Here is a 26,207-nt window from a genome sequence, read left to right as displayed (position 1 = left end):
AGGCTCATGTCTCTTACAGATGTAGGAATTAGCGGAGTGCCAGACACAGACTAGTGTGCTCAGTTAATGCAGTAGAGGACAGTGATATTTTATACTTTAAATATTATAAGCTCTTAGAGCTTAAAAATATTATATTTAATGTTCATATCATCTGGATATGAGTGTGCTCTGCCTTGGAGACATAAAAGTCCTTTAGAAGGAAGATCTCTTTTATAAACTATTTAACTTTATATGTTCACGTCCTCATTTCACAGATGAGAAAACTGAGCCCTTGAGAATTAAGCCCAGGCTCCTGACTTCTCGCCCACTTTGTTTTTACCACGTCAAGCTCTACTATGGATCAGTGGTCAGTGCGGATCAAGGCGGCCGGACTGTAGGCCGGGCCTTCTTCCTAACAAGGGCCCTTGGGCGGGGGGCTCAGTTCTGCCCGCTCTGCTAGCCGGGGATAAATGGGCGCGCGCACCGGGAGCCTCGGGCCCCGCTCCCCGCCGTGGCCATGGGTTGTGGCGCCAGCCGCCCGCGCCGGCCCGGGTCGAGCAGGAGAGTCAAGGCCAAGGCCTTCCCGGAGTCTCAAAGGATGCAGGTGGCCCGCCTCCGCGCCAAGTTCGACCCCAGATTCCTCTCCAGGTAAAGCGGGACGTGAACCGCAGGCGGAGGGGCTGGGCTGAGCAAGGTGAACCGCTGACCGAGGCGCCCTTAGAGTTCCCCTCGACTTGACCTGACCTTAACGCTTCTTTCTGATCAAAGGCCTCAGACCTCCCTAAATCGTCTCTGCCCTTTGAGATGTAAATCTTTTACAACCCAGGAATGTCTTTCTCAAGGACCTGGGCGCCAACCTTTTGAAATGTAATCAAAGAAAGATCGAGGCTCTATCTACCAGTGTCTGTGGGAGGGTAGGAATCTCACTTCCATGACACCCCTTCCTCCCCTAATGCCCTTGAGTAATTTCCTACAAGCTCACTCCAGCCTTACAACTCTCTTGCCTTGTGTTTCAACAGTTGAGTTCAGTCTCTCCCATCACAGTAATTTTGACCTCTCTTGCAATAGTCTGGAATAAAGTCTTCCTTGATGTTTTTAGCAAGTGTCCAGTGCAATTTCTCTTTGAAAGAGGGGGGAAGGGCAGAAGATAGGGAAAGTTCAAGACTGAAGAAGTAGGGACTTCCCTGGTGACGCAGCGGTTAAGAATCCGCCTGCCAATGCAGGGGACACCGGTTCGAGCCCTCGTCCGGGAAGATCCCACATGCCACGGAGCAACTAAGCCCGTTCACCACAACTACTGAGCCTGCGTTCTAGAGCTCGCGAGCCACAGCTACTGAAGCCCGCGCACCCAGAGCCCATGCTCTGCAACAAGAGAAGCCACCGCAATGAGAAGCCCGCGCACCACAACAAAGAGTAGCCCCCACTTGCTGAAACTAGAGAAAGCCCGCACACAGCAATGAAGACCCAATGCAGCCAAAGATAAAAATGCAGCCAAAAAATAAATAAATAAATAAAGACTGAAGAAGTAGAAGGAGCCGCAGGGAGGAGAGGGAGAGAATCCCTGACCTCAGAGCCCTGGGGGGACTTGCAATACATACACTGGAGCTGGGGTGTGTGAAGGATCTTCTGTTACGTTCTAGAAAAGGAGATCATAATTAGTGGAATAGAAACAGGGCTTTGAATCAACCAGACTTGAGATCCACTCCTGTCTTTTCTATTGTGTGTCATTGGGAATGTTCCTTAGCCTTTTTCCTTCCTTAATTTCCACCTCTGTAAAATGGGAATAATAATAATAACTGCCTCATAAGAATGCTGTGAGGATGATTAAGTAATATATGTAAATGATGCTGCATGGTGCAGGTCCTCATGTAGATACTGTTATTGTCTTCATAAGATGACCATGTAGGAAATGAACAAGAAAGTCTGGCCGGTTGGTTGGCCTGAGAAAGAATTTCCTCAGGGTGCCCCACGTTGGCCAGGTGGAGGAAGGACACAATGGAATCCCCTCCACTCTGCAGCGTTTGGTTGGACACAGTGGTACGTGGCTTGACTGGATTCTCAGGGACACTTCTAGTCCTAGGATTATACGCTCACCTCATCACCGTGTTCTGACCAGAGTCTATGCAGAGCCATTTCCTGGCATCCTTGGGAAATTCTGGTACAAGGATGACTCGAGGATTAGTCTAGTATCTGCTAAGCTTATAGAAGAACAAAGTTGGCTGATGCAACTGAACTTGAATCAGAGGGGATATGGGGTCTTGTCAAGACTGAATTGATTGGGTGGCATCTCTGGTCATCTGTGGCCAGGGAGTCTGGTCTAGTCTTTATCCACCCTCATAACTTCCACCTCCGGGTTAGTCCCAGGCCTTTAGATTATGACAAAGTCATAGAAGTAGAGGATCTCAATATTGGAAAGCTTTAGAGACTAACTAAAGGCTCTTCCTTAACCAATGAGGAATTGAGCCCCAAAAGATTAAGTGACTTATCCAAGTTGGTGACAGAAATGGGTCTAGAACACAGTTGTCTTTCCTCTCCATTGTGAGCCCAAATGATAGATGATAGAATTTAAGTCTGACTATATTCACTTCTTGGGAGTTCATTACAATTGCTTCTGTCAAACCAGTTGCAATATTATTATTGTTTCCATGTTTCATTTTTTTTTATCATGTTCAGTTTGTGGCAGCTGAGGTCAAAGTAATAATTTTGTTTCTTATAATCTCTGGGATGTTGTAAAATTGCATGACCTACAAACCTGACTTTGAGGCTGCTTTGTGAGAGGGTGGGAGTGGAGGGTGGAAATGGAGGAGGTGGGTTGGCCTTGTAGATGCATCTTCCCATGCCTGATTCCATTCTTAATGCTTTCAAAATAAGGCGATAATTTGGAAATGATATTCATTCAGTGAATGATTCTCTCATTCAACATTTATTGCTGTCCCCCTGTGCCAGGCGCTACACAAGATATAGTCACCCAAGTCATAAAAATAGTCACCATTGTCATAAAAATTGTCACCATGCTCATAAAAATAGTCACCATCCATGGCCATCAAGGGTTCACAAGCCAGGCCACAGCTTTAGGCTTTTGTTGTGGGACGTTTGTTGTCTGAAAGCATTTATTTGCACTATAAATTTTGGCTTAAAGCTTACTGTTTCTTCCAATGCCAAATTACTGACATTTTTTTAAACATTTGGTTTATGAAGGCTTGTAACAGTGTTGAATAACACTCCTTTTATTTGAGTGAGAGTGTAGTTCCTCAGAAATGGTAATTCGTCTGATAGCTGATGATTAATCCCATGAGCAAATGAATTTTCCTGCAGCTTTGAGGGCATAGTCATAAATTAGTATTTGCAAAGTGCTCTCATCCACATTAGAGGTAATGTGTTGGTCTGCAAAGCAACAGAATTTGAAATGCCTGTGATTATCTTCAAAATCACACTGGGAGTGCATGTGAATAAAAAAAGCAGAGTTGGAAAGAGAAGAGGGGACAGAATCCATTTAAGATTACTAAATTGTTATCTGTTTTGATAAGGTAATTGGCCAGAAAATTAAATGCACCGTATAGAACAAAGCTATTTTCTGTAAGCTGGTACAGCCAAATGCCATTTTTATTCAGTAAACACAGGAATATAAGGAATAAGTAAGTAGACAAATGAAAAAAACTACAGGAAGAATAAATTCAGCAAAAAGAAGTAAGGCTGTTTAAAGTACAGATTGATATTTGCATTTGAATCTTTGGTATTCAGTATGTGACTTAAAGAATTACCTTCTCCCTGTGTCCTCCTTGACTGCATGCCATTCGTTGGCATTCTTACCTGGGAGAAGTTTTAGTAAAGTGGGAAAAGCACCAAATTATGATGCAAGTAAGGAGACCTGGGTTCTAATCCTCACTCCACAAATTAAACAACCAATCAGCTAACCTGATCTTCAAATGTCTTCATTTGTAAAATGAGGGGTTGGATTAAATCATTCTCTAATATTCTTTCCAGCTTAAAATCGTGATTCTAAGTCAAGCACTTTCTCAACATTTCTTAAATAAAGATAGAAGGTTAAATTTTGATAGGATTCTTAAATTTACATAGACATTAACACAGGTAACTAAAGTTTAAGATCCCTAGCCTTTGAAATCCTAGCTGACTTCCTGGCGTTTCTGAGAGATGATTACTTTACACATTACTGACATACATCCCAGGTTAAAATTTTGTTGGCTGTGTAAAATTGCAAGTGCAGTGGCGTCAGGTAGGGGGAACTATGAGAGCTGCTGGCTGCAAGGGGGTCCTGACACCACCGCTACCCGTCTTCTGAAAGCTGCACTTATAATAGCGCAACCATGCTGACTTTCGCAATGGTACATCTACTGAGGAGCGATTTGGGGCGATACCTTGGGTGAGATATGAGTTATGCCTGGGACTGAGAGCTCACAGTCTAGCAACATGAGGAAGCCTACTCTTTGTACCCTGTCTCCTGATATGGTTTCCTCCATCTTTGGAGAAGTTATAAATAGGACTAAGCTTCTTTTTTATTCTCTTCACCTGGTTTGGTGGTTGCTGTTGCAGAATGATAAAAACAAGAGTTGGAGGGAGGAAAGAAAATGGTAGATGGAGGTCCCAAAATTCTTCAAGAAAATTTTGGAGAAATGCATTTGAAGGAATTGGATTTAAATCCCATCTATTCCAACTATCAATACAATCTGTGTGGCCTTGGGAAATCACTTAACTTTTTAATATCACCCAGCAGGAATTTTATAGGGTAGGATTTTAAAAAAATAAAATTCCTGGCACATAATAAATGTGTAATAAATGGTAGCTATTGTTATTAAGATTATTTGTCTTTCTACCAACTAATTACTTTTATATCACTTGCCTCCATTTCAAAAGAGGATTTGGGGTAACTTTCAAAAATAATGAACACAGTTATGCAAGGAAATTGGATGGGGGGAATATAAAGCTCGAAAGGATGATATAAAGCATCTAATTAAATAATTTTGAAAATCACTTCAGAGGGTAACAGATTTATTTGGTTTTTCTTCCAACAGATATGATATCAAGGCTCTTATCAGGACAGGAAGTTTCAGCAAGTTTGTCAGAATGGAGCAGAAGACCACCAAGAAACCTTTTGCAATAAAAGTGATGGAAACCAGAATGAGAGAAGGCAGAGAGGCGTGTGAATCTGAGTTCTCTATCCTGTGGTGGGTTAGCTATCATTACATCGTCCAGCTCCTGGAGATCTTTGAGACCCAAGATCAAGTTTACATGGTGATGGAGTTGGCTACAGGAGGGGAATTCTTTGATGGACTCATCTCTCAGGGATACTTTACAGAGCAGGATGCTGTCAGAATCCTCCACATGGTTGGTGATGGCATGAGGTATTTGCAACGCATTGAAAATAACTCACAGGGACCTAAAGCCCGAAAATCTCTTATGTTATCACCCAGGTGCAGAGTCAAAATTTTTTATCACAGATTTTGGGTTGGCAACTCTGGGAACAAAAGTGGTGACTGTACAGTGAGGATGCTCTGTGGGACCCCAGAGTAAATAGCCTCTGAGATTTTGCTAAGGAAACCTTACACCAGTGCAGTTGACATGTGGGCTTTTAAGGCCTAATCACTTATGTTTTACTTTGTAGATTCCTGCCTTTTGATGGTGAAAGCCATATGAGAATTTACAGGACGATTCTGAAAGGCAAATATAATTACAGAGGAGATGTAAGCGCTCACTTTCTTTCTATTGACTTGGTCTGGAATAGAGTTTCTCAACCTTAGCGCTATTGCTGTTTAGGGCGAGATGATTCTTTATTGGGTGTGGGGTGGGAAAAGGTGATGGGGTGGGACTGTCCTGTGCATTGTAGGATGTTTAGCAGCATCCCTGGCCTCTACCAGCTAGGTACCAGTAGGTACACTACTAGCAGATACTGGTAGAAACTGATTTCTAGTAGCTACACTAGATACATACCTTCCCCCAGCTGTGACAATCAAAATTGTCTCCAGACACTGTTTTTTTTTAAATAACTATTTTTATTTTTATTTTATTTTTTTGTCTGCGTTGGGTGTTTGTTGCTGCGCGTGGACTTTTCTCTGGTTGCAGCGAGCGGTGGCTACTCTTCGTTGTGGTGCATGGGTTTCTCATTGCAGTGGCTTCTCTTGTTGCCGAGCATGGGCTCTAGGCACGCGGGCTTCAGTAGTTGTGGGCTCTAGAGCGCAGGGTCAGTAGTTGTGGTGCACAGGCTTATTTGCTGGGATCATCCTGGACCAGGGCTCGAACTGCGTTGACAGGCGGATTCTTCACCACTGTGCCACCAGGGAAGCCCCGTCTCCAGACATTGTTAAATGTCCCCAAGGGGGCAAAATCACCCCTGGCTGAGAGCCCCTGGTCTCAAGGTAGCAAGAGCCTCGATTACTGAGTTGTCTGTGGTTAGCAAATGACATTGACCATCAAGTAGATGAGTGAGTTTGCTGTTGTTTCTCCAATCATCATGCAGAGCCTGAGCCAGCTGAGTAGATTAATGTGTACTCAGAGGCTCAGCATGCTGCTTGGGTGTTTGATGAGAGATTTTCTGCCTTGATTCTAGATGATCCACACCCTTTTTGAGATGTAGTGTTTCCTCAGTGAAATGTTTAACTTCACAGTTTGTGTAAAATATTTATCCATTGTTTAAACTTGGAACTCCCAGTGTTTACGGAAGTGTTAACTTTTTTGTTTTGTTTAAGGAAGGAAAGTTACCAATACTTCTCTGTGGGAAGCCGGACAAAATAGGAAATTCACTTCCTGTTGAGCAAATTTATTTTATGTTTAACTATAAAAGGGCTTTATTTTTCCCGCATAAAGAAAAGTATGGATAGTTTGATTTTATCTACTTAAAGTGTAACATCTATATGTATAACATCTTAAGCAAAATTGAAAGCTAAATAACAAATTGAAAAATAATATTGTCTATATTCTGACAGATTTAATATCTTTTTCTTTTGTTTTCGGTACGCGGGCCTCTTACTGCTGTGGCCTCTCCCGTTGCAGAGCACAGGCTACGGACGCGCAGTCTCAGCGGCCATGGCTCACGGACCCAGCCGCTCCGCGGCATATGGGATCCTCCCGGACCAGGGCAGGAACCCACGTCCCCCACATTGGCAGGCGGACTCTCAACCACTGCGCCACCAGGGAAGCCCCAAGATTTAATATCTTATAGTACATGTATATGTTTTTTTAAAAAACTGATACAAATTGACAATTGAGGACTGAGACTTACATAGGGAGATAGGAAAGGATGGGAAGAATTCACAAACAATGTAAACCACTGATTATTAAAAGCTTGAAAAAAATGTCCAGCTTCACTAATGACCAAAGAAATGCAAATGAAGACAACAATATCTTTTCTTTGTCTTTCAAACTGATAAAGATAAAAAAAAAACAACACTCAACTTAATTCTACTCATTGCTGCTAATAGTACTAAGAGATTAGCCCTGTTATTCACTACTGGAAGAGGATGAATTGTTGTAGATTTCTTGGAAAGTAGTTTGAAAAGATACATCTAGAACTTTTAAAAATTTATGTATTTTGATCTACTAATTCCACTTTTAAGAATCTAAGGAAATAATCTCAGATGCAGCAAAGATTTCAGTGTCAAGAGGCTCATCTGGGCTATACTACAAAAGTGGACAATTGAAAAGAACGCTAAGAGAATGTTTGAATAAATTATTGAACATTCATACGGTAGTCCCTAAATTATTCATGCTTAAACATTATAAGGGTATTGGAAAATATTTCTGATATACTGCCAAGTTAAACAAAAAAAACAGAATACAAATTGTGTATACGGTATTAACACAAATCATGTGGGAAAATGTATGCATAGGAAATAGTCTTTGAGGAAATACAGTGCAATGCAGTATAATGTTAACAGAGCTTATCTTCCGGTTTACGGATTATGTACCATTTTGGTTTTCCTCTTTATAGTTTGAGTATATCTGTATTTCTGTTTTGGTTTTGTTTACAAAGAACATATATTTCTGTTTTGGTTATCTATTGCTGAATAACAAACCTTCCCTGAACCTAACGCCTTAAAATAACAACCATTTTATCATGACTCATGATTCTGTGGGTTGACAGGGCTCAGCTTGGTGACACTTCTGCTTCACATGATGTTGCAGTCATCTGGTTCTTGCCTGGGATGGAATAGCCATGATGACCCCTCAAATGGCTGACCTCTTGGTGGGAAAGCTGGATTAACTAGATCACTGGGACCACTCCGCCTTTTTCTCTCTCCTCTCTCTGTACATCTCAGGGCCCTTTTCTCTTCATGGAGTTTCTCCACGTGGTCTCTTCAGCAGGGCAGTCAGATGTTTTACATGGCGGTTTAAGCTTTCCAAAAGGCAGTATTCCAAGAGGGAGACAAGAAGTCGCCAGTCCTCTTCGAGGCTGGGCTTGGAAATGGCACAACATCACTTTTGCCTCATTCTATTGGCTACTGTGAGTGCTAGATCAACCCAGATTCCACGTGCAAGGAGACCACATAAAGTGTGGCTCCAGGAGGCCTGGTCCATTGGGGCCACATTTGGACTAGATATCACAATGCCTTTTTTAATGTGCAAAAATAATAAACAATTATTCTATTAAGAGGTCCTTTTGTCAGGTTTAATTCAGAGGGTTTCTAACATCAGGTTCCTCAGAAGGCAGCCCTGAGAAGAGGGCTCATGTACAAGTAATTTATTAAGGATAGACTCCCATGGACACAGGTAAGGGAGTGAGGGAACCAGGATGGATAGGGGAGGAGGCCAAGGCCATGGAGGTGAGCCCCATCCCACAGCGTTGTTCCAGCCTGAGACAGGTGAGCTGGGTCTTCACTCCCACCCCTCTCTGCTGACCCGTGGGGTGGTGGTGATAAGAATGCTGTGGCAAATACTCACTGCTCTCTGGGATCAAGACAGAATGACCCCTGAAGCCCAAGGGTGATGATGAAAAAGATCGAGGTGCTGCGTTTCAGAAGCAAAACACTCCAAAAGAGAAGAGTGTACGCACATACTGAAAAGAGGGGCTCAGCGGCAGGATGGAGCACTGATATCTCCATGATGTCATGCTCTGTCTCTTGAGGAAATGCCTGTCTGTAGCCCCAGAGTACTGAAAGCACATACCACAGAGCAGAAGTGCAACTGCTTTTAATAACTTATTGGATTTATATTCCCTTGGCCTTCTTCCCCATGCTTGTCAGCCACATATGTCTACATATTAACATTTTCTTTTAATATTACCAAGTGTCTTAGTCATCTTGAGCTGCCATAACAAAATTGCTACAGACTGGGTGGCTTAAACAACAGAAATTTGTTTCTCACAGGTCTAGAGTCTAGGAAGTCCAAGATCAAGATGCCAGCAAGGTAGGTTTCATTCTGAGGCCTCTTCTCTTGGCTCACAGACAGCTGCCATCTCACTGTGTGCTCATTTGACCTCTTCTTTGTGTGCATACAGAGAAAGAGAGAATGAACTCTCTGGTGTTTTTTTCTTATGAGGACACTAATCCTATCAGATCAGGGCCCCACCATAATGACCTCATTTAACCATAATTACTTCCTTAGAAATTTCATCTCCAAATACAGCCACACTAGGGGTTAGGGCTTCTATATATGAATTTTGGAGGGACACAAACATTCATTCCATGACACCAAGGAAACATATGTCGATAGACTCAGATAAGGGTATCATCATGTTTTCTCTGTCATAATATTGTTGTCTATACCTATCAAGAAGTCTAGTCATTTCTAAATGCACCAATTTTATTTAAAAAGCAGGGTGACCATCAAGTCTGGAAGCATAGGTGTGATAGACAGAATAATGCCGCCACCCCCCTCCCACACACCCGGCAAAGATGTCCACATCTTAATACTCAGAATCTGTGGCTATATTAGTTTACAGGTCTTTATACTAGTTTACAAAAGGAAATTTGCAGACATGATTAAATTAAGGGTTTTGAGATGAGGAGATTATCTTGGATTATCTGGATGGGCCCAATGTGATCACAAGTGTCTTTATATGTAACGGAGGAAGAAGGGTCAAAGTTAGAGGACATGTGAAGACAGAAAGATAGGTTGGATTAATGTGTTTTGAGGATGGAGGAAGGGGTCACAATGAGCCAAGAAATGTGGGTGGTTTCTAGAAGCAGGAAAAGGCAGGGAACAGATTCTCCCCTAGAACCTCTGAAAGGAACACAGCTTTGCTAACACCTTGCTTTTAGTCCATCTCTAAGAGGAACACGGCTCTGCTGACACCTTGATTTTAGTCCCTAAGACCCATTTCAGAATTTTGACCTGCAAAACTGTAAGATGATAGATTTGCACTGTCTTTTTAAAAAGTCCTGTTGTCTATAACTGAAATTCCAGGTGTGACACATTGTGTGAATCACTTCTTTTCTCTGGAAGTCAGATGGAAGAGTGAAATAAATAGCATCAGAACATCCAGAGATCTCTTATGGTGAAGAAGAGAGACATGTTTAATATAAATAGCTGATACTTTACTAGACACCTGGCAGATCTGTACTCTAGTCTCACCCATGTCTAGGCAAAAAATTAGCTATAATGTTAATGTTTAATTTTTCTTGATTTTGGTGTGAAGTACATTCCTTTTCATGAAGCTTTTATGACCATTCCACTGTTGTTCTTTCCTTTTCTGAATACTGTTTAGGATTACCATAAATTTCTTTTGTTTTGGCACTTAATCTATGTGTCATCTTTCTAAGATATTGTAGGCTCCTTGAAGGCTGGGATTCTGTCATATTTTTCTACCCATCTCCAATATGATATCACAAAGAGGTAAGCATAGACATCACATTTCTTAAAACTGAATTGCTTATAAAAATTGAGATTCTGATTTATACCTACACGAGTAAATGGATCTCAACCATCACTGCATTGAGCATAGAATACAAATTTTAATTTATGGTATGGTAGACTATTAGATAACTCATATTTTTAGTTGCTGAATTGATTAGGTACATTCTGGAATATTCGGGTGGTTTAAAGGCTGCATTTATTTTACTGGGTTTTGCAAGATAGAGGTGGCAGTTCCCCATTCCAAGTGCTCCCAGCAATGCCTGAGGAGCAACCAGGGTAACAAGACACAGCACATGGTGGAAAAGAGGTGGAAGAGAGCACGGAGTTCCTCCCCACTGTGTGAGGGAGACCTTTGCTTATCTACTTAGTCACCAATGCCATCACAATGGCTTTCAGCATGGTGGCAGGGCTCGTGCTGGAGTCTCATCCATAATTCTCCTGGAGACCATTTGACACATGCTTGTGTGTCTCCACCCCTTCCCTCTTCCTGGTTAGGCTTTCTTCATGTCAGGAATCAAGCTCAGCTTGGGGAATACCCACATGAAAAATGCTCGGTGCCCCTGCTCTTAGGGATCTAGTGCTCTTGTCTGACAGTCCACGTATTACTATGTATCTCTTCAAATATGAAGGCTGTGATACACATAGGAAAAATGGCTCAAAGTCCAGGGAGCAAAGGAAGAGAGCCTCTCACTGTGTAGGAAAGCTGGGTCAGATTTCCTGGAGAAGGGGACATTTGTGCTGTGACTTGGTGGAAGAGTAGGAGTTTCTGAAAGGGAGATGAGCACATTCTAAGTAGACAGAACAACATATGCAAAAGCACAGGAAACAGAATAAGTTGACTAGTAAAAATTAAGACTTTTAGAGCATTTGTGTGCATGTGAATGCATATTTATATGAGTCTTTTGTAAAGTAGTGTAGTGTAAATGTTAAGAGCACAGTCTGGAGCGATACTGGCTGCCCTTCACTCCCAGCTGTGCCATTTACTAACTGTGTAACTCTGGGCTTGCTTCTTAATTTCTCTGTATCTCAGTTTCTTCATTTGTAAAACAGAAATAATGACAGTATCTGCCTAACAGGGTTGTTGTGAAGATCAAATGAGCTAATAGATGTAAAGTGCTTAGAATAGATTTATATGTTAGTACATATGTAGTCAGTGCTATATATGTATTGGCTGTTTCTGTTATTATTACTATTAATAAGGGAAATATTGGGAATGAAAGTTTGAATTTTGCTTAACTATATATATAAATATATATATATATATATATATATAGAGAGAGAGAGAGAGAGAGAGAGAGAGAGAGAGAGAGAATATATAGTTATCAAGTGTACCTGTCTCACTTTTTAAATGGAATAGTGAGAAACGTGTGGTGTTAGATTTTTAATATTAATGATAAATCAATTACACATTCTTGCCAATTAGTTGAGAAACACATATTTTGCCTAATTATCTCCACTATATTGCAGTAATCTTTTTTTGGTGTGAAGTAAATTGATAATAAAGTGAGTCATAACCACATTAGCTAGTTGACAAGGATAAACACTGGTATTAAAAATATACATATATATATTTTTAATAAAATTATTTTATTTATTTATTTGTTTTTGGCTGCGTTGGATCTTCGTTGCTGTGCGCGGGCTTTCTCTAGTTGTGGCGAGTGGGGGCTACTCTTCATTGTGGTGTGTGGGTTTCTCATTGCCGTGGCTTCTCTTGTTGCGGAGTACGGGCTCCAGGCACATGGGCTTCAGTAGTTGTGGCTCGCAGGCTCTAGAGCACAGGCTCAGTAGTTGTGGTGCATGGGCTTAGCTACTCCGCGGCATGTGGGATCTTCCCGGACCAGGGCTCGAAGCTGTGTTCTGTGAATTGGCAGGCAGATTCTTAACCACTGCACCATCAGGGAAGCCCTAAAAAGATATTTTAAAAATAACCCACATGGACATTAATAGAAAGTGGTGCCCATCTGCTTAGATTCACCTATGATTGATGTACTGTTAGGAAGAAATTTACTGATATGTTCCCTTGGAAGGAAAAGATCTGATGGATTATGCTCACCAGCCATGACCCCAGTTTCTTTCTATTTCCTTATCTCCACTAGTTTCTCACATTTTTTTCTTTACTATATTTCTCCTCTACTCAGGTTATGAAGTAGGAAAAAAAGGAGAGGAGAGCAGAAGATTTGGTCCTTTAACTCCGATTCATTCTCTTTCCATCCTGACTAGAATGCCAATAATGAACATTACACTGTATCTCAGGCCATAATTCTTGTAATTTGGTTCCTATTCCTGTGTTTTAGTTCCTAAGTACTTCTGCTCACAAAAAAGTGGTGCTTAATATTTCTTTAATGATATTTTTACTTTAAAAGTTATTTTACAGAAAATAATTTAAAGATTATAAATCTTTCAAATTGGATTTCATTTTCTGCTTGTCATTTTCTTCATCTCTTCTTTGACTCACCTTAAATTGAATGTATGTATATCTTCTTTTAAACTCAATCACCAATAGTGAGTGTTTGTAAGAATTAAAACATAGAGAAGCTTCAAGATGGCGGAAGAGTAAGATGCGGAGATCACCTTCCTCCCCACAAATATATCAGAAATACATCTACATGTGGAACAACTCCTACAGAACACCTACTGAACGCTGGCAGAAGACTTAGACCTCCCAAAAGGCAAGAAGCTCCCCACGTACCTGGGTAGGGCAAAAGTAAAAAAGAAAAAACAGAGACAAAAGAACAGGGACAGGACCTGCACCAGTGGGAGGGAGCTGTGAAGGAGGAAAGGTTTCCACACACTAGGAAGCCCCTTCACGGGCGGAGACTGCTGGTGGCGGAGGGGGGAAGCTCCAGAGCCATGGAGGAAAGTGCAGCAACAGGGGTGCGGAGGGCAAAGCGGAGAGATTCCCACACAGAGGAGCTGTGCCAACCAGCACTCACCAGCCCGAGAGGCTTGTCTGCTCACCCGCCGGGGCAGGCGGGACTGCGAGCTGAGGCTCTGGCTTCGGTCAGATCCCAGGCAGAGGACTGGGGTTGGCGGCGTGAACACAGCCTGAGGGGGCTAGTAAGCCACAGCTAGCCTGGAGGGAGTTCGGGGAAAAGTCTGGACCAGTCGAAGAGGCAAGAGACTTTTTCTTCCCTCTTTTGTTTCTGGGTGCGCGAGGAGAGGGGATTAAGAGCACCGCTTAAAGGAGCTCCAGCGACGGGCGCAAGCCGCGGCTACCAGCGCGGACACCAGAGACGGGCATGGAACGCTAAGGCTGCTGCTGCCGCCACCAAGAAGCCTGTGTGCGAGCACAGGTCACTGTCCACACCACCACTCCTGGGACTGCCACTGCCAGGGTCCCAGGATCCATGGACAACTTCCCCGGGAGAACACACGGCGCGCCTCAGGCTGGTGCAACGTCACGCCGGCCTCTGCTGCCACAGGCTCGCCCTGCATCCGTACCCCTCCCTCCCCCGGCCTGAGTGAGCCAGAGCCCCCAAATAAGCTGCTCCTTTAACCCCGTCCTGTCTAAGAGAAGAACAGACACCCTCAGGCGACCTACACGCAGAGGCGGGGCTAAATCCAAAGCTGAAACCCGGGAGCTATGTGAACAAACAGGAGAAAGGGAAATTTCTCCCAGCAGCCTCAGGAGCAGCGGATGAAATCTCCACAATCAACTTGTACCCTGCATCTGTGGAACACCTGAATAGACAACGAATCATCCCAAATTTAGGAGGTGGACTTTGGGAGCAACGATATATATATATATTTTTTCCCTTTTTCTCTTTTTGTGAGTGTATATGCGTATGCTTCTGTGTGTGATTTTGTCATAATAGCTTTGCTTTTACCATTTGTCCTAGGGTTCTATCTGTCCATTTTTTTAATTCTTTAAAAAAATCTTTTTTTCCTTAATAATTATTTTTTATTTTAATAACTTTATTTTACTTTATTTTATTTTATTTTACCTTCTTTCTTTCTTTCTCTTTTTTCTCACTTTTATTCTGAGCCATGTGGAGGACAGGCTCTTGGTGCTCCACCCAGGCATCAGGGCTGTGCCACTGAGGTGGGAGAGGCAAGTTCAGGACACTGGTCCACAAGAGACCTCCCAGTTCCATGTAATATCAAACGGTGAAAATCTTGCAGAGTTCTCTATCTCAATACCAAGACCAAGGTCCACTCAAAGACCACCAAGCTACAGTGCAGGACACCCTATGCCAAACAACTAGCAAGACAGGAACACAACCCCATCCATTAGCACAGAGGTTGCCTAAAATCATAATAAGCCCCAGACAACCCAAAACACACCACCAGACGTAGACCAGCCTACCAGAAAGACAATATCGAGCTTCATCCACCAGAACACAGGCACTAGTCCCCTCCACCAGGAAGCCTGCACAACCCACTGACCCAGACTTAGCCACTGGGGACAGACACCAAAAATAACGGAAACTACAAACCTGCAGCCTGCGAAATGGAGATGCCAAACACAGTAAGTTAAGAAAAATGAGAAGACAGAGAAACACACAGCAGATGAAGGAGCAAGGCAAAGACCCAACAGACCTAACAAATGAAGAGGAAATAGGCAGTCTACCTGATAAAGAATTCAGAATAATGATAGTAAAGATGATCTAAAATCTTGGAAATAGAATGGAGATAATATAAGAAATGTTTAACAAGGACCTAGAAGAACTAAAGAGCAAACAAACAATGATGAACAACACAATAAATGAAATTAAAAATTCTCTACAAGGGAACAATAGCAGAATGACTGAGGCAGAAGAACAGATAAGTGACATGGAAGATAAAAAAGTGGAAATAACTACTGTAGAGCAGAATAAAGCAAAAAGAATGAAAAGAATTGAGTACAGTGTCAGAGACTTCTGGGACAACATTAAATGTGCCAACATTCAAATTATAAGGGGCCCAGAAGAATAAGAGAAAAAGAAAGGGACTGAGAAAATATTTGAAGAGATTATAGTTGAAAACCTCCCTAATATAGGAAAGGAAATAGTTAATCAAGTACAGGAAGCACAGAGAGTCCCATACAGAATAAATCCAGGGAGAAACATGCCAAGACACATAATAATCAAACTATCAAAAATTAAATACAAAGAAAACATATTAAAAGCAGCAAGGGAAAAACAACAAATAACACACAAGGGAATCCCCATAAGGTTAACAGATGATCTTTCAGCAGAAACTCTGCAAGCCAGAAGGGCATGGCAGGATATATTTAAAGTGATGAAAGAGAAAAACCTACAACCAAAATTACTCTACCCAGCAAGGATCTCATTCACATTTGATGGAGAAATTAGAAGATTTACAAACAAGCAAAAGCTAAGAGAATTCAGCACCACCAAACCAGCTTTACAACAAATGCTAAACAAACTTCTCTAGGCAGGAAACACAAGAGAAGGAAAAGACCTACAATAATAAACCCAAAACAACAAAGAAAATGGCAATAGGAACATACATACCGATAATTACCTTAAAAGTAAATGGATTAAATGCTCCAACCAAAAGACATAGACTGGCTGAATGGATACAAAAACAAGACCCGTGTATATGCTGTCTACAAGAGACCCACTTCAGACCTAGAGACACATACAGACTGAAAGTGAGGGGATGGAAAAAGATATTCCATGTAAATGGAAACCCAAAGAAAGCTGGAGTAGCAATTCTCATATCAGACAAAATAGACCTTAAAACAAAGACTAATACAAGAGACAAAGAAGGACACTACATAATGATCAAGGGATCAATCCAAGAAGAAGATATAACAATTGTAAATATTTATGCATGCAACATAGGAGTACCTCAATACATAAGGCAAATACTAACAGCCATAAAAGGGGAAATCATCAGTAACACAATCATAGTAGGAGACTTTAACACCCCACTTTCACCAATGGACAGATCATCCAAAATGGAAATAAGGAAACACAAGCATTTTTTTTTTACATCTTTATTGGAGTATAATTGCTTTAAAATGGTATGTTAGTTTCTGCTTTATAACAAAGTGAATCAGTTATACATATGTTGCCATATCTCTTCCCTCTTGCATCTCCCTCCCTCCCATCCTCCCTATCCCATCCCTCCAGGCGGTCACAAAGCACTGAGCTGATCTCCCTGTGCTATGCGGCTGCTTCCCACTAGCTATCTACCTTAAGTTTGGTAGTGTATATATGTCCATGCCTCTCTCTCGCTTTGTCACAACTTACCCTTCCCCCTCCCCATATCCTCAAGTCCATTCTCTAGTAGGTCTGTGTCTTTATTCTTGTCTTACCCCTAGGTTCTTCATGACATTTTTTTCCCCTTAAATTCCATATATATGTGTCAGCATATGGTACTTGTCTTTCTCTTTCAGACTTACTTCACTCTGTATGACAGACTCTAGGTATATCCACTTCATTACAAATAGCTCAATTTTGGGAAACACAAGCTTTAAATGATACATTAAACAAGATGGACTTAATTGATATTTATAGGACATTCCATCCAAAAAAACCAGAATACACATTCTTCTCAAGTGCTCATGGAACATTCTCCAGGATAGATCATATCTTGGGTCACAAATCAAGCCTTGGTAAATTTAAGAAAATTGAAATTGTATCAACTATCTTTTCCGACCACAACACTATGAGATTAGGTATCAATTACAGGAAAAAATCCGTAAGAAATACAAACATATGGAGGTTAAACAGCACACTATTTAATACCCAAGAGATCACTGATGAAATCAAAGAGGAAATCAAAAAATACCTAGAAACAAATGACAATGAAAACACGATGATCCAAAACCTATGGGATGCAGCAAAAGCAGTACTAAGAGGGAAGTTTATAGCTATACAAGCCTACCTTAAGAAACAAGAAACATCTCAAATAAACAACCTAACCTTACACTAAATCAATTAGAGAAAGAAGAACAAAAATACCAAAGTTAGCAGAAGGAAAGAAATCATAAAGATCATATCAGAAGTAAATGAAAAAGAAATGAAGGAAATGATAGCAAATATCAATAAAACTAAAAGCTGGTTCTTTGAGAAGATAAATAAAATTGATAAACCATTAGACAGACTTACCAAGAAAAAAAAAGGGAAAAGACTCAAATCAATAGAATTAGAAATGAAAAAGGAGAAGTAACATCTGACACTGCAGAAGTACAAAGGATCATGAGAGATTACTACAAGCAATTGTATGCCAATAAAATGGAAGAAATGGACAAATTCTTAGAAATGCACAACCTTCTGAGACCTGAACCAGGAAGAAATAGAAAATATGAACAGACCAATCACAAGCACTGAAATTGAAACTGTGATTAAATATCTACCAACAAACAAAAGCCCAGGACCAGATGGCTTCACAGGCGAATTCCATCAAACATTTAAAGAAGAGCTAACACCTATCCTTCTCAAACTCTTCCAAAATATAGCAGAGGGAGGAACATTCCTAAACTCATTCTATGAGGCCACCATCACCCTGAAACCAACACCAGACAAAGATGTCACAAAGAAAGAAAACTACAGGCCAACATCACTGATGAACATAGATGCAAAAATCCTCAAAAAAATACTAGCAAACAGAATGCAACAGCACATTAAAAGCGTCATACACCATGATCAAGTGGGGTTTATTACAGGAATGCAAGGATTCTTTAATATACACAAATCAATCAATGTAATACACCATATTAACCAATTGAAGGAGAAAAAACATATGATCATCTCAGTAGATGCAGAGAAAGCTTTTGACAAAATTCAACAGCCATTTGATAAAAACCCTCCAGAAAGTAGGCATAGAGGGAACTTTCCTCAACATAATAAAGGCCATACACGACAAACCCACAGCCAACACGTCCTCAATGGTGAAAAACTGAAAGCATTTCCACTAGGATCAGGAACAAGACATGTTTGCCCACTCTCACCACTATTGTTCAACATAGTTTTGGAAGTTTTAGCTACAGCAATCAGAGAAGAAAAAGAAAGAAAAGGAATTCAAATCGGAAAAGAAGAAGTAAAGCTGTCACTACTTGCAGATGACATGATAATATGCATAGAGAATCCTAAAGATGCTACCAGAAAGCTACTAGAGCTAATCAATGAATTTGGTAAAGTAGCAGGATACAAAATTAATGCACAGAAATCTCTTACATTCCTATACAGTAATGATGAAATATCTGAAAGTGAAATTAAGAAAACACTCCCATTTACCATTGCAACAAAAAGAATAAAATATCTAGGAATAAACCTACCTAAGGAGACAAAAGACCTGTATGCAGAAAATTATGACACTAATGAAATAAATTAAAAATGATACAAATAGATGGAGAGACATACCATATTCTTGGATTAGAAGAATCAACATTGTGAAAATGACTCTACTACCCAAAGCAACCTACAGATTCAGTGAATCCCTATCAAACTACCACTGGCATTTTTCACACAACTAGAACAAAATATTTCACAATCTGTATGGAAACACAAAAGACCCTAAATAACCAAAGCATTCTTGAGAAATAAAAACGGAATTGGAGGAATCAGGCTCCTTGACTTCAGATTATACTACAACTACAGTAATCAAGACAGTATAGTACTGGCACAAAAACAGAAATATAGATCGATGGAACAGGATAGAAAGCCCAGAGATAAACCCACACACATATGGTCACCTTATCTTTGATAAAGGAGGCAAGAATACACAGTGGAGAAATGACAGCCACTTCAAGAAGTGGTGCTGGGAAAACTGGACAGCCACATGTAGAAGAATGAAATTAGAACCCTCCCTAACACCATACACAAAAATAAACTCAAAATGGATTAAAGACCTAAATGTAAAGCCAGACACCATCAAACTCTTAGAGGGAAACATAGGCAGAACACTCTATGACATAAATCACAGCAAGATCCTTTTTGACCCACCTCTTAGAGAAATGGAAATAAAAAGAAAAATAAACAAATGGGACTTAATGAAACGTCAAAGCTTTTGCACAGCAAAGGAAACCATAAACAAGACGAAAAGACAACCCTCAGAATGGGAGAAAATATTTGCAAATGAAGCAACTGACAAAGGATTAATCTCCAAAATTTACAAGCAGTTCAATAACAAAAAACCAAACAACCTAATCCAATAATGGATTGGGTTAAGACCTAAATAGACATTTCTCCAAAGAAGATATACAGACTGCCAACAAACACATGAAAGAATGCTCAACATCATTAATCATTAGAAAATGCAACTCAAAACTACAATGAGATATCATTTCACACCAGTCAGAATGGCCATCATAAAAAAATGTACAAACAATAAATGCTGAAGAGGGTGTGGAGAAAACGGCACCCTCTTGCACTGTTAGTGGGAATGTAAATTGATACAGCCACTATGGAGAACTGTATGGAGGTTGCTTAAAGAACTAAAAGTAGAACTACCATACAACCCAGCAATCCCACTACTGGGCATATACCCTGAGAAAACCATAATTCAAAAAGAGTCATGTACCACAATGTTCACTGCAGCTCTATTTACAATAGCCAGGACATGGAAGCAACCGAAGTGTCCATCAACAGATGAATGGATGAAGAAGATGTGGCACATACATACAATGGAATATTACTCAGCCATAAAAAGTAACGAAACTGAGTTATTTGTAGTGAAGTGGATGGACCTAGAGACTTTCATACAGAGTGCAGTAAGTCAGAAAGAGAAAAGCAAACACTGTATGCTAACACGTATATATGGAATATTAAAAAAGAAAGAAAGAAAGGAAAATGGTCAGAAGAACATAGGGGAAAGACGGGAATAAAGATTCAGACCTACTAGAGAATGGACTTGAGGATATGGGGAGGGGGAAGGGTAAGCTGGGCCAAAGTGAGAGAGTGACATGGGCATATATACACTGCCAAACATAAAATAGATAGCTAGTGGGAAGCAGCCACATAGCACAGGGAGATCAGCTCGGTGCTTTGTGACCACCTTGAGGGGTGGGATAGGGAGGGTAGGAGGGAAATGCAAGAGGGAAGAGACATGGGGACATATGTATATGTATAACTGATTCACTTTGTTATAAAGCAGAAACTAACATACCATTGTAAAGCAATTATACTCCAATAAATATGTTAAAAAAAAAAGAATTGGAACAGTGGTTCATCTCACTTTGACTGTGTGGATGTTAGCCTTGGCATAAGAGATAGTGATTAGAGTGGAAAATAGCTATTGGCTTCCTTGATTATGTTGCACTTCTTGACGTTGATCTTATCAATGGAATTCACGGAGTTGAGGGGAAAAGAATTATTTGCATAAAGTTTTCATAAACTTAGGAATATCTGGATTTAATATTATATTTATATTATTTATATTATGGTTTATGAGGCTTATAATATAGGAACTAGTTCTAAATGTATTTTATGTATGGAAGAATGGGGCAGCCGATGATTTAGCATTCAAAGGCCAATTCAATTTTTTGTTATTTTTCTTATCATCTTTCTTTGAGGATAATCTCTGCCGAATCCTTTTAAAGCTTCAGCAGTTTCTTTATCAGTGAAGAACTTAAACCATCCCTCCCCCCATGTTAAGAGCCTCAAAATTATCCTCTTAACTTACAAAAATATCTTCTTTATGAGCCTCATGTAGGATTAATTGGCTCTTTCTCCATTTTTTATTAGATGTCACCTATAATAACTTGTGAATGTCTATTCACTTTTTCCAGGGTTTACAAACGTCCCAACAGATAGAGCATTGTGACATAATTAGTCAAATCAGATAGAGCATTGTGACATAATTAGTCAAATCTTGACTTTGAGCAGTTTCAGCTTTGGCAAATATAAGACCTAATTTGAAGTCTAGGGAGTCTGAATATTGGGAAGAAAAAAAAACCCTTAAATATCTATGACATAAAGATGATGTACAGAATCTCTTACTTTTTGAAATGAGGAATAATGATTTTGCCCAGTCTACTGTTAACAAAGTTATGGAGAGTTGTCAGTACTTTGGGACACATTTACATAAAATTTAATTGTAAAGCTTAAGTGAAATCCTACCAAGGCCATAAGTCTAAAGTTCAAAGAAGGAAGGGAAATGCTTGTCGGAGGTTTATCACCAGGAGAAATTTTAATAAAAACTACAATTTTTGAGGGGATTAATATTACCTTGAGAAAAATAGATGTTTGTAGTTTTATGAAAACTTATGATTAAATCCACCAGTAATTGCACTTTACTTCTATAAGCTCTATATTTATCAAGTTTCAACATTAATTATAATCCTTAAATTTTTTTCTTCCAGTTTTATTGAGGTATCATTGACATACCACACTGTATAAGTTTAAGGTATACAGCATGATGATTTGACTTATATATATCATGAAATGATTTTCACAATAAATTTAGTGAACATCCATCATCTAATAGAGATACAAAATAAAAGAAAAAATATTTTTCCTTGTGATGAGAACTCTTAGTATTTACTCTCTTAACAACTTTCATGTATAACATACAGCAGTGCTAATTATTAAATCTTGTATATTGCAACCCCAATACTTATTTATCTTGTAACTGGAAGTTTCTACCTTTTAACCACCTTCATTCAATTCCTCTTCCCCCTTCCCACCTGCCTCTGGTAGCCAAAAAATCTGATCTCTTTTTCTATGAGGTTTGTTTGTTTTTGAAGTACAATTGTCCTACAGCACTGTGTTAATTCCTAGTGCACAACATAGTGATCCAATATTTCTGTACATTAAAAAATGATCACCATTACAATGTTTAAAATTTAAGACATTGCATCCAAAATTTTAGGGACTACATCTATATTGCATGTGCTTGTGCTTGTGGTGTCTAGCTTTTAATAATGATTTTTAATAATGATTCTCTGTGGGAATGCCTCAAAGGAACCAAGAAATATGAAAGCTTTGACTAGTCATATGAATATTATTCATTTTTAAACTAGTTACATAGTCAGTTTTTGTATATTTGGTAACCTTCTGACAAGCTATTACATTACCTTTATTAATTAGTGTTCATTAAAAGGAAAGAATTAACATGGGAATCTGGAATGTAGGACTCTGTAGTCTCTTGCAGGGGGAGCTGGGAATCTCTATGGGGACTCCTGGGGCTCCTGGGGAGGAAAGTGAAGGAGACTAAGTTGTGGGCAACCCATAGGTAAGAGAGTCCTGGACAAATAATTTAATTTGGGAGATGATGCATAAAATTAGAGGTGAAAGTAAGGCCTGGTTGTCAGAATGAGGAAGAAGGGCAGGAAAGGATGGGGTGGAGGACAGAGCCAGTGAATGGAATACTGCAGAGAAGTCCAGGGAGCACCAGGTGAAGGGGAAGCACCAGGTGAAGGGGAAGACTATGCTGAACAGTAAGCCAGCAAGAGCCTCACTGGGACAGGATCCAGAGAGCCAGACTCTTTCAAAGGCCCTGCACTTGGGTCACATTAAGAGAAAAGTATTCATCAACAAATTGGAAAGCAATAAACTACTATCATCCCCTACTTCTCTGTTTAGAGGCAAAGGAGTCAAGACATCAATAGAACATGATACCATCCTTCTAAAATTTTTTAATTCCTCCAAAGCTAATAGTGCAATTGCTAGTATTGAATTTTACTTTTATACCCTTTTTTGTTGTTGTTTTGTACAGTTTAGCTAGTTTCTATTAGAGAGGACAGAGAAATAGGAAGAAATGAACGAAGGAAGAGAGAAGAAAGTGGAGAAAGCCCCATATTGTCCACAAATATTACAATGTACTTGTAACTAATTGGATGAGCTTGGGATAAAAGAAAGTGCTGTCTTTCTTTTTACATGGTTCATTACCACTTCACACAGAATAATTTTTTTTAAGGACCTACATTTATCATGGTAATAATAAGTGGAATTAGTCTGAGAAGTTTTGGATAATTTGCATCTTCTTGTCCTCTAAATATTGTTAGTGAGGTGTCTATAGAAGTACTGAGGAGGAAGTTACATTGTGATTTAATAGTAACCACAGCAAAAGCAACAACAATCTTCCTAATATTTTATACTTTGAAAACCATTTTTCACATACTTTATTAATTTGTTCCTAATAGGAGATATGATGATCCCCATTTTTCTGATGAGGAAACCAAGATCTTGAGCTGAGTGTGGCCAGTCAACCTATCTGGTCCAGATCCCCTTACCTCAATCTGCAGCTCTTTCCACATTAAGACGGGTTAACTGGCTGGCTGACAGCAGTGTCTCCCTGAGACTGTGGAGAAAAGCCAAATGGGAATTTTAAAGTCAAAGAGTGGGAGTGGCCATGTCTAAGAAGAGAAATGGTGAGGAAAGCCTCATTGGACATAACGTGGATGTGAAAGCTGCTGACAGAACTTAATGATGTCATCAGGTGACTGTTGGTCCAGAGTAGGAATTTGATTCAACCTGTGGTGCCACAATCTGATTGTTTTGTGTCATATAACACTATTAGCTCAAAAATTTTGAGCATGCACACTCAGTTTTTATGCATTTCTAGAATATGTACATGTATGCATATTAATCTGTTTTATATTTTGTAAAACATAGACAAAAATAAAGTTTGGATTAAGAAGATAAAAATACAGTAGAAGTCTTAACATTTTCTTCCTTGTACCTGTTGTCTTCTAATATGTAACATGAAACTGTCTTCTACATACTCTCTAGTTGTTCTTTGTGGCTCAGGGATTCTGTCATTTATAACCTGTGTTTGAATAATGAGCTTTGCCTGAAGAGTTCTTTTCCAGGACACTAGTTACCTTATTTTCTGCAACTGCATTTTCAATGTATATTCATTTGGTCATCTTAATGAGCTCTCCATAAATCTCATTGGACATATTTTATATTCTTTCCAGAAAGATTCAGTTGCTTGTCTTATAATGCTCCACTGAAGACATCTAATTTAACCTTCATTTAACTAGACATGAGCCCAGATAAATATGTCTGGATCCAGGGCCAAATAAATGTCTAGCCAGAATCAGAGGACATGCCATCACGAGTTTCAGCTACTGACATGTTTTGTCTAGACTTGCAAGGTTTATGTTTTATTTTCCCTGTGTTTGGCAAGTGTGTTCATTTATTTCAGGAATTTTATTTTTGGGATAAGCATTTCTCGTATCTCATTTATCTAAATAAACTGAAGGAAAAAAAGAAGAGTAATTCCTTTACTGATTTCTTTGATCCAGATTCTCAGAGTGCTAAGAGATTGGAGGCTGTGATGTTTATGTATGGAGTTTGATTTTTCCTTCCACAAGGACAAAGCAATAGCTTGTAAGGATCCCCTTATTTTTCTTGAGATACACATATCAACCAGAAATTGCTGTTTGCAATATAGCAAATATATGGTCAGTTTTCTCAATCTCTCTCCTTTCTAAATAAGGAGGGATACAAAACCATAGCATTTTCCAGATACGTGCTACATGTTGATAGGTAACACAGAAAACAAGTCTGAGGAAAAACAACAGCCCTCTTGTCCCCATCCTCAAAAAAGTCACTATGAATTTCTGTCATCGTACTTAAATTATGTGCAAAAGCTGTAGATTTTGCCAGAACACGTCCTCGAAACATCAAATAGCTGGTTGAACATGCCATATCTCTGCTACGGGCTGAATCCCGCTTGTAGGCAACTGACTGGGAGTCATGAGGGCCCTGTGTGCTCAAAGGAAAGGCGCTGTGAGGGATTCTTCCCCAAAGTCCTCTTTTTTCTCCAGGCTGTGGAGAGGTAGGCATCGTAAGTCCAGAGTAAGTTTTCAAAGGGAGAGAAAAGTTGATGATTTCCCAGTCCATTCCATTTTCCATTCTAACTCATTCCTGGAGTCATAGGGGCTCTCTGACTTGACCACAATGGGGTAAATACTCACCTGATACTGGTGGAGTTCACCAACAAGAGCTACTTCGCCTTATCCTGCTTACGTGAACAGGATGTGGAAACTTGCATCGCTGCTGGCAGCACACTGGACAGATTTCTGGAAAAGAATTCTCATTCACTGGACAGAGAGTTTGGAAGAGAATTTTTGTATTGTTTTTTTTCTTTTGCTAAAGAGAGGGTTTTTTTTTTTTGTCTTTTTAAAAGTGGAATTTTAGGTTCACTACATGTTTAATGACATAATCTCCGAATGGCTTATTTGAAGAAGTCATTTGGATTTAATAAGCATTGACCTTTGAAATTAAGAACATGATTCTGTATGTGTGTTTGTTTTTATTTTATTTATTTTATTCTATTTTATTTATTTACTTTTCTTCTTAGCCTTGGCCAACCATTTCCCCCTGAATGAAGGACTTAACAGACTACTGATTTTGGAGGCTAAACATCAAGTGTCAGCTGGGCAGGCCCTGGACCATCCCTGGGTCCTCATGACTACAGGATCTTCCATGAAGAATATTTAGAGGGTCATTTCCCAAAACTTCATGCGGAGGGCATCTCCCCAACCACAGAGTCCCAGATCTGCACAATCTTCTAAGTGA

The 26,207-nt window shown here is 39.9% G+C and overlaps 1 protein-coding gene across 1 annotated transcript; it reads left to right on the top strand.

Annotated features, from left to right (window-relative positions):
- Positions 1-496: 496 nt before the first annotated feature.
- On the top strand, positions 497-26,207 carry PSKH2 (protein serine kinase H2). The gene is given in 7 exon segments (XM_060127727.1): positions 497-627; positions 5,010-5,346; positions 5,348-5,453; positions 5,456-5,568; positions 5,571-5,678; positions 25,990-26,020; positions 26,023-26,207. Coding segments are annotated over 7 exon segments (1,011 nt in total).

Source organism: Lagenorhynchus albirostris, chromosome 17 (assembly GCF_949774975.1).
Source record: "Lagenorhynchus albirostris chromosome 17, mLagAlb1.1, whole genome shotgun sequence".
NCBI classification, from domain to species: domain Eukaryota; kingdom Metazoa; phylum Chordata; class Mammalia; order Artiodactyla; family Delphinidae; genus Lagenorhynchus; species Lagenorhynchus albirostris.
Note: the sequence above shows the minus strand (reverse complement) of the source record. Positions and strands in the feature narration are given on the sequence as shown.